We start from the raw sequence: 17168 nt of genomic DNA on the forward strand, positions 1-17168 counted from the left end.
TCTAACCTCCCTTCCCCTCTGTCTAAAATAAATAAATAAAATTTTTTTTTTAAAAAGACTGATTTTTGCTAAGAAGCTACAGGCCCGGGATGTGACTACCCACTATGACCTGCCCAGCTGGAATTTGTGATCAGACCATCCTGTGTGGTTACTCAGTTACCTGGCCTGTAAGGCCTGCAATGCAGGGGCCCCTCCCACCCACCAGCTAATCAGGATTAGTATATGGCTTCTTTTCTCCCCCGCTCACAGCTGGTAGCTCAGGAAAAGGAAAGAAATCAGCCATTAAATTTTCTTTCTGTAGTGGAGCAAGATAGGAAAAGACTTAGTCAAATTATGGTGAGCTCGAGAATGCAGCACGAGTTCACGCCACTGAAATTTCTGACCCAAAGAAAAATAAACTCCCCCTCAGATGTCACTGTACTCACCCAACCCCCAGGGTTGGAGTTTTGACAATGGGAAAAAGCTGGACAGTTTTTCAAAGGGGACCAGGGCTTCCCAGCATTGAGCCAGGCAGAGCTGGGTCCCTGGAAAAGCAGGAGGGGCCCCTCCTGCCGTGCTGTCGGTCTGTTGGTGCGAAGGGCTGCTGCTCTCAGACTGCTGGGCGGTACCCTCTGACCCGGTTTCCGTGGTGACAAGCTGAGTGTGAGAAGCCATGATTACAGCAAAGGACGACAAGCTGATACCCAGCAAGGAACGAGACACGCGATGTGCTAAGGCAACAAACACATCTGATTTTAGTACAATTCTGACTCAGAAATACTGTCTGCTGCTCAGACCAGCCTGGGGCCATCCTACCTTGCAGTTCTGACAGAGTGCTGCATTACCTGCTACCCTACTCAGGTCAGACGGAGACTCAGAATTCCCACCATGTGCGTCGCTGGGGCAGGGATGCAGCTGCATGTTCATCCGGTGGGGCAGGAGGCAGGTCGCAAGGCTGGAGGCAGCCCAGGAAGGACCTGCCCCCCAAACGCCTAGGAGGGCACTGCCACCTGCCCTGTGGTCTGCAACATGGCTGTGATTCTTACCCCAGGAAGGGTCTGGGGACCAGCAACAGCAGAAAACAGGGGTGCACCTGGTCTTCCTAAAAAAATTGCTCAAAAGTATAGTTGAGTTGATCAACAGATGAATTAAAATAAAAAGCTCCAGAATGGGGGACTCACGGTACCAGAAAATTAGGTAAGCAATGAACTGCATTAAAGACAGAATGCAGTCTAAATAGCTAATGTAAATACAACTACAAAGTAGTGAAAATGTGAAAGAAGTGATGCTTAAAAAAAGATACAAAATAACCAGTTAATAATAATAATCTGACCCCAAAGTCCAGATTGTCTCAAGGAAAAGTAAGAAGTGGCTGGGGTGGGGGGAAGCATTGGGTTCCTCATTCTTTTCTTTTTTATTTTTAAGATTTTATTTATTTTTAGAGAGAGGGGAAGGGAAGGAGAGAGGGAGAGAAACATCAATGTATGGTTGCCTCTCGAGTATCCACTACTGGGGACCCAGCCTGCAACCCAGGCATGTGCCCTGACTGGGAATCGAACTGACGACCCTTTGGTTCACAGGCTGGCACTCAATCTACTGAGCCACACCAGTCAAGGCTGGGTTCCTCATCCTTAAAGGCAAGGGACTAGGCAGAAACAGTATCTATTACAATGTGATAGACAAATATTGGTTTCAAAAATTTAAAATTATATATATATATATATATACATGAGACAACTAGCAGAATTAAAACTAGAAAAAAGGTTTATTGTACTTGAAATACTTGATTTTCTAATGGGTTTCTTTTTTTTTCTTTCCCTCCTTCCCTGCCCCTCCCCACCCTGCTATTTTGTTCTAGTTTTTTCCTCATTCTTGCTTTTTTTTTTTCTTCTGGTGGAATTGAGTTTAGCACAGCCACCTTCCCTCAGAGCTTGCTTCCCCTCCTTCAGAAAGATGAAGCTTACCAACGACTTCTGAAGAGGGAGTTCGTGAAAAGACATTCATTCATTTAAACGACATTCACTCAGCCCCATCCTGTGTCAAGACTGGGCTAGAGAAAGAGCAAATGTTCTGGTAGGTGGGTGGGCCCGTGGCACGAATCCACAGAGGCCTGAAGTCCGTGGCTCTGTTCTCCTCTGCCACCAAAGAGCTCTGCTCTCTGGGCTGCTCCGTTCAGGGCTGGGTTCCCTGTCCACGGTGTCTGGCGCCGGCAAACAATCCCTAGCCGACCAAGGGCTTAGAGAAGCACAGGGCACTGGGGCGGGGCAGGGCTCCCCATCCACCCCATGGGGTTGTGACTCTCCACTAACCCCTTCTCAAGTGCTACCTCAGAACCCAAGTGGTAGTGGAAATCGAAGTGAGACCCCTCCCAGGAGCACTTGTGTGTTTGCATTTTAATGGACAACACTTTAAAACCTGGGGGGGGGGGGGTGTCCCAGTCAGGGGACTGGCAGGAAACGAAGCCCCAGCAGAGGCAGAGTGCACAGGGCCCCTTCCTCCAACCCCCAGGGCAGCTCCGCACTCAGTCCGAGAGCATGAGCATGAGCCCTCGGCAGGGCCTGAGCGAACTCCCTCTTCATTTCAAGTGGGTTTTCAGGCAAGCAGGTCAGCCTGGCAGGCTGGCAATTGCCATCACAGTGGAAAGGAAAAAATGCAGTGAGAAGAAAAATACTCTGCGAGTGCTGTTTTCTTGACTGATAATTTAAACACTTCGGCTAGACTGTTTTAGAACCAGAGGGAGTGCTTTGGTCTCTGTTGACCCCTGTGGAAGGGCTGGATCCTGCGCCGCCTCTGCACAGGTACCACTGAGCAGCCTGTGCCGTCTTCAGAGGGAGGTGACAGTCGATGACGTCTCTCCATGGCGGGTGGGGGGGGCGGGGGGAGGGCTGTGTGCCCTGGGCCAGGGAGAACCTCTGGGAGGGGCAAGAGGGGCAGGCCCGCCTCCAATGCTGGCCTCACCCCTTCCTCATTGTCCGAGCTCAGGGTCTGTGCCCGGAGTGTCGCCCCCCCACCACCTCCTTGCATTACCAAGGAGCCTCTGGTCCCTCCTGCTGTCCTCTCCCTTCATCCAGAGTGGTCTTGCATGTGCCACAAATCCATGCAGGCTAAGGATGCCCTCATTCCTGGTCTTAATTCACTTGCTTTGTTGATGTTGCCTGCATGCCTCCTCTCCGTCTTCATTTGCATGCAGCATGAAATCCCTTTGAATCCCCAATATCAGCGCTCTTCCTGCTCCAGCACATCAGAGAGGGCGAACGTGCTGGCGCGGACTTTGGCCGCGAGGCCAGCCTCCGTTCCCAGATGGAGCGGGCCGTGCGCAGGAAATGAACGGCGCTGGATCAGAAAATTGGACGGGCCGACTGTGCCCAGCCAGGTCTTTTCAGAAGAGCTTTCTGATTTTGATTCAATTCCCAGAACAACAAACATCCTATGTTTAAACACAGTCTCAGAAACATGTTCCAAGGCCAACGTGAACCCATTTCTGCGCTGACCCGACTGGGCTGGGCTAGGGGGCCGAGCCAGGGGGAGTCTCGAATCGGAGATGCTTTCCTTAGTTAGGGATCTGATTATCGCTCCATTTCCAGGTGGCCTTGCTCCTCCGTGGGGAAAACCTCTGATCCTGAGGTTCCATTGCTTTCTATCTCTTCCACATGCATCACGGGCTCTATCGTTTTCAGCTCTTTGGGTTTTCCTCTTCCCTTCTGGGGAGTTTTAAAGGGTTTTTCTCCACTTCACTGAGTCAGGCTTTTTGGGGGTCTGACTTCAGTGGTCTCCTGTCATCTTTGGGCATGTGCCTGTAGACCCAGTGTGCACACGCAAGTGTGTGGAAACAAAGCACCTTTCAAAGAACCATACTCAAACAAACACCTGTGAACGCATAACAAAACGGAGTATCACCGAATCTGAGAGGAACCCACCCTCTCGTGCAAAGCAATCTTGTGCTTTCTTTCTATTTTTTTAAAGATTTATTTATTTTTAGAGAGGGAAGGGAGGGAGAAAGAGAGAGAGAGGGGGAAACATCAATGTGCGGTTGCTAGGGGCAGTGGCCTGCAACCCAGGCATGTGCCCTGACTGGGAATTGAACCTGCGACACTTTGGTTCGCAGCCCGAGCTCAATCCACTGAGCTACGCCAGCCAGGTTTTCTTTCTATTTTAAAAGACTACTTGTGTGTGCGCTTCTAAATAACATATTTATTACTGCCTGTTTTCGAACATTGTGCGTTTGAATCATCGTGTATTCTTCGGTGACTTGTTTTTTCTTTTGCTCGTTGTGTGTTTAGTTCTCCTTTGATGGTTCAGCTGCAGCTCTCTCACTGCCGTGTGGTGTTTCACAGCCGCAGTCCACCTGCCCGTCCCACTGCGAAAGGGCATCTGGGTTACTTGCAGTATTTTGCTCTTATAAAAGCTGCTGCCACGTGCACCCTTGCTCATGTGTCCTGGGGAGGATGTGAGAAGTCCTTTAGGGTGCAGCTAGCAGTGGGGTGCGAGGAAGAGCGTCACGCGTCAGAAGTGACAGGCGCCATGTGGAGATGAACCAGCCAGACTCCCACGGAATGGGCCTCTCTGATTTGGTCTGCACACAGCGAGCATCCAGAGCTGGCTGTCGCCACAGCGCAACCCTCCAGTCACTGCAGGGTTGGAAGCAGCAGGCAGAGTTCATGGGTCAAGGGGACAACCGCCAGGTGCTGGGAGCCAAAGCCAGGTTCAGAGACGCACTAGACGACAGTCAGGGCCAGGCTGGGCTTCGGCGGTGGGTGCGTGAGCCCGTCTGGCACATAGCAACGTACTGAGTCGGGACCAAGAGAAGTGGGGCAGGGACCTGCTTCGGTGACTGAAGGGAGACAGGCGGAGGGGCCGCCTCGTCTGTCCCATCTTCTCCAGCTGCCAGGCCAGCCTGCAAGAGGAAGGCTGAGGGCTTATTCCCTCCTGAAGGGGGTGGGCACAGGCTTGGTGGAAAGCAGGAGGAGGAATCTGGTCTAGTGGCAAGAGCCTGTCCCACAGCCCAGAGTCAAACCTCAGCTCTGCTGTGCCACCGGGGACTTGTCACTTAAGGTCCCAGAGCTTCCGTTCGGCTAGAAAGTGGGGACAAAGAGCCCCAAACCTCTCCATACCAGGGGATGATCCCACGCAATACCAGTTCTCTTCTGCTTCCTTTTTTCACGGAGGAATTTCCTATCACCATAGTTATTTCCTTAGGAGAAGGGATCGGCGGGTTTTTCCAGGACTGGGCACTACCTAGGACAGGGGTGTCAAACTCATTTTCACTGGGGCCACATCAGCCTCGAGGTTGCCTTCAAAGGGCCAAACGTAATTTTAGGACTCTGTAAATGTAACTACTCCTTAACAGTTAAGCGAGAGCTTGGTGCTACCTTGGGGTAGAAACAAGGTGCAGGACCAGATAAAATAAGGTGGAGGGCTGGATTCAGCCCACGGGCCTTGTGTTTGCCACCTGTGACCTAGGAGCTTAAATACTTCCTGAAGGATGGAGCCACACTCTACTCCCCAGCCTCCAACTTCCAGACAGCTGGCTAGGGGGAGGGGCAAAACTGTGCCAGCCAATGTCACCGGGCATCTGCCAAAAACCAAAAACCCGAGCAGGAAGATCTGATGATGCAATACTTTATTCCAATTAATGCAAGAAAACAATCAGATTCAGATGTTTTCTCTCTAGCTTTTTGCCCATTTCCCGAGGGGCACGGACGGGAGGGTGTCTGAGCAGGTAAAACAGGCTGTGGGGCCCTAACAGGGAGGGAGTGGGGTGGGGGTGGGGAAGGCGAGCTGGGTTGTGGTGTCAGGATGCTGTAACACCACCCCACCCACAGGGGCAGGGAAGCCGCTCCGCAGTTCTTCTTTTTTTTAATTTTTAGACAGAGGGGTGGGGAAGGAGAAAGAGGGAGAGAAACATCAATGTGTGGTTGCCTCTTGGGCACCACCTACTGGCGACCTGGCCTGCAGCCCAGGCATGTGCCCTGACTGGGAATCGAACCAGTGACCCACTGGTTCGCAGGCCAGTGCTCAATCCACTGAGCCACACCAGCCAGGGCTGCGCCTTGTTATTATTCTTAAGGTTGGTCACACAGCCTGCTGAGCACCCACCGGGGTGGCTGAGTAAGGGCGGGGCAGTGTGTGACAGCCAAACACTACAAGGTCTGGGCCGAGGGCCTTTGTATTGGACACCTCAACCCACAACCCATCTCTCCATGGCCGACAAGCGTCCTGGGACCGACCCACCCCTCCCATGCCTGCCTTGGGAACCCAGGACCCCACCCTGGGCCGCTCCGTCCCCGAAGAACCACTGGCCTCCCTGCTACTCCTCACATCTCACCTTCTCACAGGGAGCTCCCCTGGCCAGTAGCCCCTCCCCCTTTTAAATGGTGGTAAAATATACATAACACAAAATTTAGCCTGCTAGCCATTTTTTGTATACATTCCGGGGACACTATACTTTCACACTGATGCGCTACTGTGACCCTCTTCATCTCCCCAAACCGACACCCTGTGCCCATTAAACAGTAACTCTTCATTCTCAACTCCCCATCCGTCCCCGGCACTCACCGGTCCACTTCCTGTCTCCATGAACGTGACTGCTCAGGGACCCCACGTAAGTGGAATCGTACGGCATTTGCCTTTTTTGTGACGGGCTTATTTCACTTTGCACAGTGTCCTCAAGGCTCACCCATGTTGTAGCCTGTGTTAGAGTCGTCTCCCTTGTTAAGGCTGCACAATAGGGATGATCCATATATATTGTGTTTTGTCTGTCCAGTCGCCCGACAGTGGACACTTGGGTTGCTCCCACCTTTGGGCTTTTGGGAGTAATGCTGCAGTGAACAGGGGCGGCCAAATGTCTGTCTCAGTCCCTCTTTCCAGTTCTTTAGGGCATTTACCCAGAAGCAGAATTGCTAGATCACTCCTTTCTGGAGGAACTGCTGTGCTGTTTTCCACACTGCATGCTGTGGCCGCACTGCTTCTCACTCCCGCCAGCCATGTACAAGGGTTTGGATCCCCTCAGTCCTCACCAGCGCTTGTTATTTTCTGCTCCTCACGTAGGAGCCCTCTTCGTGGGTGTGACGTGTGACACGGCCACCGGCTGACCTTTGACACCGCAGCCTCCCTCTCCACCCGGCCTCCGCCCAGCCCACCTGATCTGTCTCCTGGTTCTACTCCTTCTACTTCCCACTCAGCACCTAACATGCTATATTCTTTGCTCGTCTGTTAGTTTGGTTGTTTATTGTCTGTTCCCTCTCTCCCACCGCAGCCGCTGCTGGAATTCAAACTCAAGGCAGAGGCATTTGGCTGTTTTGTTCACTGCAGTTTTCCAAGGGCCTGAAACAGTGCCGTGCACACAGTAAGTACTCAGTAACTCTTATGTGAATGAATGAATGAATGAATGAATGAATGAAAAGAGAGTTGTGAGAAGGTATTTAGGAGGCAAACATACCTTTGGCTCCATCAATTATTAACCTGGTGTCTTTGGGCAAGTGACCTTTCTCTAAGCCTCAGTTTCCCCATCTGTTGCCTGGGGGCAATACCTCACTGGATTCTGGCGAGGAAGGAAGCCACACAGTCACTGCCTGGCCCGTAGTGGGGGCTCAGTGAATGTCCAGTACTCAATGCCAGACGGGGTCCTCCTGGTGTGCGTGGCTAGGTCAGCTGGCTCGCTGGTAGGTCAGAGTCAGAGTAGTGAGAAAGTTCCCTCTTGGACTTGACAGCATCTCAGAAAGGAAGAAAGTTCTTTCTCCAATGCACGTCCACAGGCCCAAGTAGGCACCCCAGACGTGGGGCAGGAGGGGCAGGAGACGGCCCTGCCCCACTGGGAGGAGGGGGGACTGGCTGGCCCCAGGAGTCTCTTTCTTCTGCTGCTTCCACGTGTGTGGGAGGCCGGGAGCCTGCACCGATAGTGGGTCTGCCTGGCAGAGCCGAGGTGCGTGGGAGTGACCAACGCACTGAGGAAGTGTGACCATCCGGGGCTGCTAGGGACGCCGTGACAGCAACCCAGAATGAGCTAGACACAGATGGCAAGGAGCTCAGGCAGCCACCCACCCGCCCACCCGAGTGCTGGCCCCCCATCCTTGACTGCGCTCTCGGGCCAAGGGAGGGGACCCTCTGGTAAAGCTGTTTGCAGCAAAAATCCAAACTGCAAGTAACAGCAGGACCAGGAGAAAACCAGCGTGGGGAAGCAGATGGCAGCCTGCACTGAGCCCAGGCTGCCCGCCAGAGAGGCAGGTGCCACAGGGATGCTGGGCTTGGCTGGCAGGGCTGCTTCCCACGGGCGCTGGCTGGGAGGGACGGCACCCCTGCTTCTCCGGGCCTCCTGCAGGCCTGAGCCACAGTGGACTCCCCGGGGGCCCTAACTGGGCCACTGGTCATGCTCCAGGCCAGGCAGGTTGGAGACGATTTAAAGATCCCCACACGAAGCCACTTCCCTACTTCACAAACTGGTCTCACAGTTCATCAACGAGCAAGAGAGAGGGGCCAGGAGGCAGGACTGCAGACAGCAGCGGTGAGACCCCAGCCAGGGCATTCTGTGATAAGGCTTTAGGGAAATCAAAAGCACCCTGCTGGGAAGAGAGACTAAGGTGATCTGAACAGGGAACCAGCTCTCCTTTTTTGCAAACATCTTTCAGTCAACAAACGCTTCCTGAGCCCCTTTGATATGCAAAGCACTGCAGGAAACACCGCGAATGCTGGAGTGAGTGCAGGCCTCTGGATGCCAGTGGGCTTGCGGAGGCGGAGCCTCTGCCGAACAGGGAACTGCGATCTAATTGTATTCATCAGCCTGCAGATACTTACGAATTGGCCTTCGCCCCTTTCTAGCGCACCCCCCTCAGAGAATGCCTGCGTTCTCTGAGAAGCCTTCTTACTTCAAAGATACCTTTTAGAAAGGCTGGAGGAATGCTTTCAAGAATCCTGGGGAATCTACGTTCCAATTAACTTTCCCACTGATTACAGTGTAACTTTAAATGAGTCACTTTGTTTTTTTAATGAATGGGGTTAAAGATTAAACTGCAAGTGAAATGAGTTTCTGGAGAACCCTGATGCAGCCCTCCCCAGGCCCCACCCCCAACCTCGCACAAACATGCTGTGAAAGTGCGGGAAGAAAGGGCACGCAAACACCGGCACAGGAGGGATCCCACGTCCACCGGCAGGCAGTCTCGCCTCCGACACAGGCAAGTGGGCTGGGCACAAGGGGCGTCCCTCCCTGCCCACCCGGGCCCCGCCTGCCTGGCAGGGACCAGGGTGCAGGTTTCGAGCCCCTTCCTGGCCAGCCTTCCTGGCATGGCAGACCTGTCGGTTTCTGGTGCCACACAGGAGTTTGTCCTTCCTCCTCCAACCCTGTCTTTATCCTTGGGGTAAATAAGGGTAACAGAAAAGAACAGGCAGCAGTGGGAAGGAGCTGGAACAAGGCGCTGCCTCTGGGAAGGGGCATCACTTCCAGGGCAGCTCAGTGGTGGGAGGCAGGGAGAACCAAGGAAACGGAATAAACCAGAGGCTGCACACTTCCATGTCCACCCTAGTTCTAAGGGCCAGGGGCCAGGTCACGGGACAGTCACAGGTGCTCCCCTGTGCAGCAGAGCATCCCAGGTAAGATCTTGGGCAAAGGAAGGGGTGGTGAGAGGTGTGTGTGCTGCCCCTGGTCAACCCTGGGTCCGTGGCGCTCACAGCACCCGACAAGGCGTAAATGCACGCACTCCAGACAAAGCATGGGGAACCACCCAAGTCAGGCAAAAAAAAAAAAAAAAAGAAAGAAAGGAATCAGTGAGGCGGGAAAGGAGCTTTAGGATCAAGGAGTTGAAAGTGACCAGGCGGAAGACGAGGATGGACACAGAAGACAGAGTGGAAACGCCATCTGCAAATCAAACGTACTCCCAAGGGAAGAAATGGGAATACTCAGGAACAAAGTAGTAAACAAAAGCATAATTAAAAAGCTTTCCTGAATCAAGCATCCAAATATGTTTGTTCTATGCAAAGATCAATGAAAACAACCTAGGCAGAGCAAGACGGAAATCTTAATTTCCATACGTATGGGGGCAAAGTAGGTTTACAGCTGTTTGTATGGGAAATCATACAATGATTAATAACAATACAGGAATAAACCATGTTTCCTGTACTCGCAACTGTACACCTGCTTTTGCACACACACAGTCCCCCGTCCGGGCCAGGTTACGCAAAGGGAATCAAAGCGGAGGCCTGGCCTGCGACTCCTCCCCCGTCTCTGTTCCCGCCTGGAAAACGGCGGCGGCGTTAGGCACTGGACCCTGCCACCCTGCCTCCTCCTCCTCTCAGCCTGGACCTCGCGGGCTTCCCCGACCTGCTGCCTCTGCCGCACCCTCGGAACTGGGAACTGGGAACCGTCGTCCAGGTGCACACTTCCCCTTCTCGGGGCTCTCCGGGTGTGCCCACGCGCCCGTGGACCAGCTGCTGAGGACGTTTCATTCCCCGTCCCGTTCCTTTACACCTTGAACCCACCTCAGAGTTTATTAATGTACCGGCCAGGGATCCAGGGACGGGTCTAAAGACCGTACCTGCCCACGGAAGGAGTGGGGATGAGGTGGGGCGGGCAGCCGGGAAAATGAATGCTCATGAGAGCAGCGAGCTGAGAAGAGGCGAGCGGCTAACCGGGGGAAGAACGTAGTTTGGTGTGGTCACAGAATCAGCACATCCGTGACCTCCGGGACAGTGGAAGTCAGGGACCGGTGCTGGGAGAGCCAACCAATGATGAAACATCAAACAAACAAACACCCAATCATCACAAGATGCAAATGACGAGGAAATAGCTGTGCCTGTTAATGGGAATGACATGGTTTACTGTTCTAAAATTACTGAGGTACAGTACAACTGAGTTTTAAAATTCATTAACGACATTCATTTTCAGAGATGAAAACGGTTCATTTGTTTCTTTTCCAAATGTGCTCATTCTTTTTTCAAAGGTCCTGTTTGTTGAATTTGGTTTCTATTCCTTCTCTTATCCCTTTTAATTAACTTTAAAACCTTGTTTACATCTCTTTCACGGCTTCACTATCATCTCTAGCTTCTGGGTGCTGATGCCCCACCGGCTGCCTCTCCCTCCTGGTGGCCCTTTCCCACGTGGTGAGCGGACAGGGGGGCAAACCCACAGGAGTCCCAGTGGGGATGACTATGGCCAATTGTATTATCGGTTGAGTTGTCTTCTTTGTATAAAGGCTGCAGTTATTATCACATAGCAAAGACAGAGAAAACATACATCGATGTGCTCTTACTGTTTTTTATTTATTTTTTAAAGATTTTATTTATTTATTTTTAGAGAGAGGGGAAAGGAGGGAAGAACAGAGGGAGAGAAACATCAATGTGTGGCTGCCTCTCGCATGGCCCCCACTGGGGACCTGGCCCGAAACCCAGGCATGTGCCCTGACTGGGAATCGAACTGGCGACCCTTTGGTCTGCAGCCCTCACTCCATCCACTGAGCCACACCAGCCAGGGTGTCTTATTTAAAAGGATTAAAATCACATGTCAGCCTGTTGTGAGATAAATCCATAGTAATCACTCAAGTGTCTATAAGAAAGGAGGGGATATAGACACTGATGTTTATTTTTCCCTTCTAAGGATCCATTCTGATGTCATCTAAAATGTGGCCAAGAAGCTACGCATGCAGACAGATAGTGCAGTTATTCGTGAGAGGGGAAAAGGAAACAGACGTCTTAAGTTAGCAGAATGTCCATATGGCAGAATGTTTACAGGGAGTTATTGATCACACTGAGAACTAGTTATATATGCTAATTGTAAAGCATGGGTTCAACAATATAAAGGAAAAACCAGAAGATCGGAAGTAAATGTGCCAAAATGTTAACAGTGATTACATGGTAAGATTATGGATATTTGGGGTGTATATTACTTTACACATTATAAATGTCAACAATCCATATTAACTTTATAATCAGAAAAGGGTAAAATGTATCTAATATTTTTTTAAAATGAAAACTCCTAAGGAAACAATAGTCAAGGACTTAAATATCTGGGGCAATATTAAATAAGATAAAATATCATAATACTGACTCTGACATTATAGTCCACGGTTTATTCTCAGCGCAGCAGCCAGAGCAGCCTTTAAAACGAGGGTGAAGGTCATGTGTGTCCCCCACTTCGACCCTCAAAGGCTCCCCACTTCCCTCAGAGTAGAAGCCAGTCCTGACAATGGTCCATGAGGCCCAGCACGCTCTGACCCCCTGCCGCGTCTCCGACCTCCTGTCCCCACCCCGACTACAGCCAGCCACACTGGTCTCCTGGCTATTCCTCAAAACTATGGAGCACACGCCTGCCTCAGGGCCTTTGCACTCACTATGCCCTCCATTTAAAATGCTTTCCATGCCTACAGCCACACGATATGCTTCAAGCTCTGCTCAAATATCATTTGATCAGGAAACCCTTCCCTGACCCCCCACAGAAAGTAACAGCTGCCCCCACTGTTCCCAGCACCCGTTCCTGCCTTCGTCCCGAGCACTCTGTGACCACCTGAGACACAGCAGCACTGACTTTACTGTGCTTGCGGTCTCCCTCCCACCAGAAGAGCTGTCTCGCCCGCCCGCCCATGGAAGATGCCCAGGAAACGTGTGCCCAGTGCCTGTGTGGACACCTGCATCGCTGTCAGCCCCCGAGAGCAGAGGGCCACCACCCACACCGCCGCCCTGCTGCGGCACGCAGGACAGCCAGCGAAGCTACACTGACAGCCCAGGGACGTGGAGCCAGGGCTCATCTCACTCCGGAATTAAAAAGTATTTAAAGGCCAGAGGTCATGGAAGTGAAGCATCCAGAAGAAAGGAAGATGAGAGTGTCTGGGCAGAGCGGTACACCAGCCTCCATCAGAAAACTTAAGTTCTTCCTTTGGGATGTGGCTTCTACGGCAGGACAGAACTCCTCACTTTTTAAGATTTTGTTTATTTATTTTTGGAGAGAGGGAAAGAGAGGGAGAAAGAGAGGAAGAAGAACATCCGGTGTGAGAGAGAAACATCAACCAGTTACCCCTCGCATGCCCCCAAAGCTGGGGGGAGGGGGCGGCGGCAGGCAGCCCGGTTCGGTTCCTGACTGGGATCCAGTGGGCACGGCCTTGGCTCCCGGCCGGCGCTCCAGCCCCTGCGCCACCCCAGCCCCTGCGCCACCCCAGCCAGGGCGGAGCTCCTCACTTTTATCACAGATTCAGACCAGCTATCTATGTGGCACTTAGAGTGACATTTTAAATGCTCTTTCTATTTAGCTATTTCTCTGCTGTGATTAGATATCTTCCTAAGGAAAAAAAGGCATTAGGAAACCAATTAGGCTGTCACTCTCCCACCCCCACAGCAGGCTGGAAAAGGCAGCACCTGGGTGCAGCACCCACGGGCACCCAGGCTCGTGGGCACGCACATTTTACAGTCCATCCACGCCTACTGAACATCCACAGCCAGCCGGGTCCTGCAGAGCCGGATGTGGCATCCTTCGTCTTGCTCAGTTAACTGGACTGTGGAAATGCAAGGACAAACTGATAGCAAAATGCACAGCCTAATCTTTTCTGCCTTAGCAAAGAGAAGAAAATTCACCCTCAGCTATTTCAGGTTTTTCTGGGCACCGCAGTGCCCCGGAGATTAGGATGGGCTGGTGGTGGGCCCTGCGGGTGGCATCTCAGGACCATCAAGGACACCAGGGTAGCTCGTGGCGGGGATGGACAGGGACCCTGCCTCTGCGGCCCCCCACTGGGTCACCAGCCCGCCACATTCGTCTTTCCCTGCATCCACCTTCTCTTCCATGACAGCGCCTTCTTCTCTGTCCTCTAACAGCTCAGCTGTGACTTCATCCGGCTAAGGTGTCCCACGAGATACCGTTATCCCATGGTATCCCACAAGATACCGTTTTGAGAAATTTCCTCTCTCATCAATATTGGCATCTTAAATGGGGACCCTGGAAGACCAGGAGGACCTCAGGTTCAAAGGGGGCACTTCTGCCTGGGGGACAGAGGGAGGCCCCTAACATTGACAGCGTAACTATGCGGTGCCATATGGGCGCTCTGTACATTTCCCAGCCTTCCCGAACTCTTACAGCTTCTCTAAGAAACAGAGATTGGCATCTCCACTTCGGGGCGAGCGATCAGGGACCTCCTGGCAAGACAGGATGTGAGTTCACGTGTTGAGCTTTCCTGTTCTGAACACACAGCAGTGACAGAAGAAACCGTTCTAAACACAACAGGTAAACTTATCTGTGTTTAAAAACAGGGCATATATCTCAGTAGGCGAGAAACTCCAAATATCTACTCTTTTGAGGAGCTGCGAAGGCGCAGCCTGTGGAGCTCTGGGTTCTGAAGCAGGTGGAGGCACCTGGGGGCTTGGTGGTCCAGGGCACAGGGATTGGGTGTGTGCTGGGCAGGTGGGGGACCAGAGCCAGAGTCACTGAAAATGGGGGCTGGTGAAGAGGTCTCCCCCCTGGTGAAAGAGGCTGATAAGTGCAGAGATCCCTCACCTGCCCCCCCAACTAGAGCTTACCTGAGAGTGTGCACACCAAGAGTGTGCACGCTGTGGAAGCAGCAGCAGCCAGGGCTCTGGGCCCATTATCGCCACGGCCACACGGCTCCTCATTACCCAGAGTCACCTGGCTCTGTGCTGGGGTGGTGGTGGGGGGTGCCCAGGTGGGCCTGGGTGGAGGTGATGAGCCGGCAGAGAAAGGGGGGGAAACTGATCCTATTCAAGATGACCATGCAGACCCAAACCCCAAAACACCCGAGAAAAGCCGATGCTAAGAAAGGTAATCAACACCACCAATGGCTGGGAGGTGGCCCAGAGACTTGGTGAGCTGGAAGACTGCACCGAACCATTCGCCCAGAAAGCAGCCCAGAAAGACAAAGGAATGAACAAGCGCGGTTGGGAGCCACGGAGGATGGACTGAGAGGCCCTGCAAGGTGTCCAACTGGGTTCCCAGCCGTGGAGACAGGGGAGGGCAGCACAGCCACGTTCAAGGACAGCCTGGCTGAGAAGGTCCCATCACTGAAGGCGTTGTCTGGACCCTCAGATGAAAAGCTCAAACCAAGCGCCAAGCAAGATAATAAAGAAAAAACCCACATCTGGAAAATCAGGGGCACGTCCCCTCTGCCGGGCTCGCTCTGGCCCCCCACCCCTGCATCAGACCCTCCCCAGAAGCAGCCTGCCGACGTCCTGCTCTGGTTCGGCCCACCACGGATGCTGGGGGAAGCGTCAGTGAGGGAAGCCCTGGGTTCGGGGTTAGGAGACTCAGGTTCGAGCCCCCCCACCGGCTACTGCCTCACTGAGCCCCCATTTCTTGCCCTAGAAAGGGGTCAGAACTAGAACCACAGAGCCTGAGCACCAGAAGGGACTTCGGTGGGAAGGGGGCAGCATCGCAGCCCACCACGGCTGCATTTATTTCCAGCTCCCACACCATCCAGCTCGGTGCCCATGAGTCTCCACTTCCCGTCAGTAGAAAGGGATAATAATAGCAGCCACACAGGGGCTGTGAAAGGATGGAATGAATTCATACATGTAAATAACTGAGCACAGTGCCAGGCTCATAATAAACGTTCGACCTGGGGTGGCCATTACTGCTGCTATAACAACAGATGCCCCTCCCAATGCCACATGACCTCCACTCAGTGTGAAGGGCTTCCCACTGAAGCCAGAGCCCAGGCACAGCAGAGCCGGGGCCCACTGCCACCCCTGCACCCTGAAAACAAGCAAGCCAGCAGCTGACCCCTCCCACTCTTCTCCCTGGCCGCCCCGAGAGGTCCTCCTTGACTTCCAGAGGAGTCCCCCCCATGCCCAACCATGAACTTCCCCACATGAGGTGGGCTCAGACCCGGCCCCAGGCCCCCCGCCCGGTCGCCCTGGGCACCCTACCTCTCTCTGCTCACTGCAGATCTTACACAGCCACAGGGGCCGCTTCTGGCCAGGGGAGGCCTCGATCCCACATTTGGTGCAGACTTTCTACAAGAGAGAGGACACAGGAGGGTGAACACTTCAGCGGCTTCCTTCTCCGCTGAGGGGCTGGGAACACTGTAAGCGAGGTGCCCTGTGCTGCATTCCGAGGGGACGGCTTTTGCTTCAGGCCAGAAGGGTACAGACAACCCAAAGGGCACGGGTCATCCAAAGTCCATGGGTAGCTTCGGGGCACAATGGATGTGCCCGCCCAGGGATTGCCACGGTACAGACTCGCCCCTACAAGTACGTTCCGCAGGAGCACAGCAAAAACAAGCTTGCTGATCTCCACAGCTGCATCCTGTTCAGCAGCAGAGAACTGGAAAGCACCCAAACGCCCGTCCCAGCGGGAGACTGGAGCACACACAGCAGAATACGACGTGCCCCGTACACGGCAGAGCGTGTCCATTCCCGGCAATGTGGGCAGGAGGTGATGTTATTCAACAAAGAAAACACACATCCATGTATAAACACGCGGAAACCTCACCACACACATGTCTGACCAGGTGAGGGGAAGATACGGTGAGAAATACCAGTGACAGCTCAAGGTCTCACTTCACGCCAAGTCCCTTCACCAGGTGATCCCAGGAGTCCTCCTACACAAGCCTTAGGCCCATTTTACGGGTGGGGAATCTGGGGCTCAGAGCAGGGTGAGAATTTGCCAAGTTCGCCCAGCAAGTTCACCTCAGGTGTGACTCTCAAGCCATCATAAAATTTCTTCGGACCCATAAGGAGCCAGAACCCAGTGTCTGCAGTGGTTTTCCTTCTGCAGTGCTGCTGAAGCTCGTAACTTCTAAATATGTACTTGGTTTCCCCCAAATGCCCGGCAGCACACGGTGCTGGGAAAGGCCAGATGAAATGCGCCAGAAGGTAGGGGCCTGGGTGGGGCTGAGACGTGCTCCCGGCTAACGGGGGGAGTTCGACTCGGTGACAGCAGGCCCTCCTCTGAGGACTGTCACACAGGGCTAATCCACCTTTCTACCATGGGGAAGCTGCCAGTTCCTGCAGGCTGGGGGTTCTCTCCTGCCCCCCACCTGGCCCCTCCACCGAGGGAGGCTGGATCTATTGCTTGTCCTTTCTGCAGGCTGCCAACTGAGCAAGAGGCACACCTCTCCACGGAGAGGGAAATGTCACCGACTTGGCTTCCCAGAGCCTGTCGTCACTGCCTGACTGGGCAGCTGAGCCCAGCGCCGCAGGTGGCAGCCCGCTCTCGGCGGAAGGCAAGCTCTGATACATCCTCGGGGCGTATGCATTTGCCACCGTCC

At 53.3% G+C, this 17168-nt stretch overlaps 1 protein-coding gene across 6 annotated transcripts in view; it reads right to left on the reverse strand.

Annotated features, from left to right (window-relative positions):
* Positions 1 to 17168, reverse strand: part of RPH3AL (rabphilin 3A like (without C2 domains)) — a 140073-nt gene that overhangs the window by 37594 nt on the left and 85311 nt on the right. For 5 of the 6 annotated variants that reach the window (XM_045835786.1, XM_045835790.1, XM_045835789.1 and 2 more), the window contains exon 5: positions 15826 to 15912. The exons of the other annotated variant lie outside the window; for it this stretch is intronic. In XM_045835786.1, coding sequence (XP_045691742.1) covers positions 15826 to 15912 — 87 coding nt within the window. The remainder of the gene's footprint in view (positions 1 to 15825; positions 15913 to 17168) is intronic. 6 annotated transcript variants of the gene reach the window in all.

Source organism: Phyllostomus hastatus, unplaced genomic scaffold, assembly GCF_019186645.2.
Source record: "Phyllostomus hastatus isolate PE091 unplaced genomic scaffold, TTU_PhHast_1.1 phas_contig_210, whole genome shotgun sequence".
NCBI classification, from domain to species: Eukaryota; Metazoa; Chordata; class Mammalia; order Chiroptera; family Phyllostomidae; genus Phyllostomus; species Phyllostomus hastatus.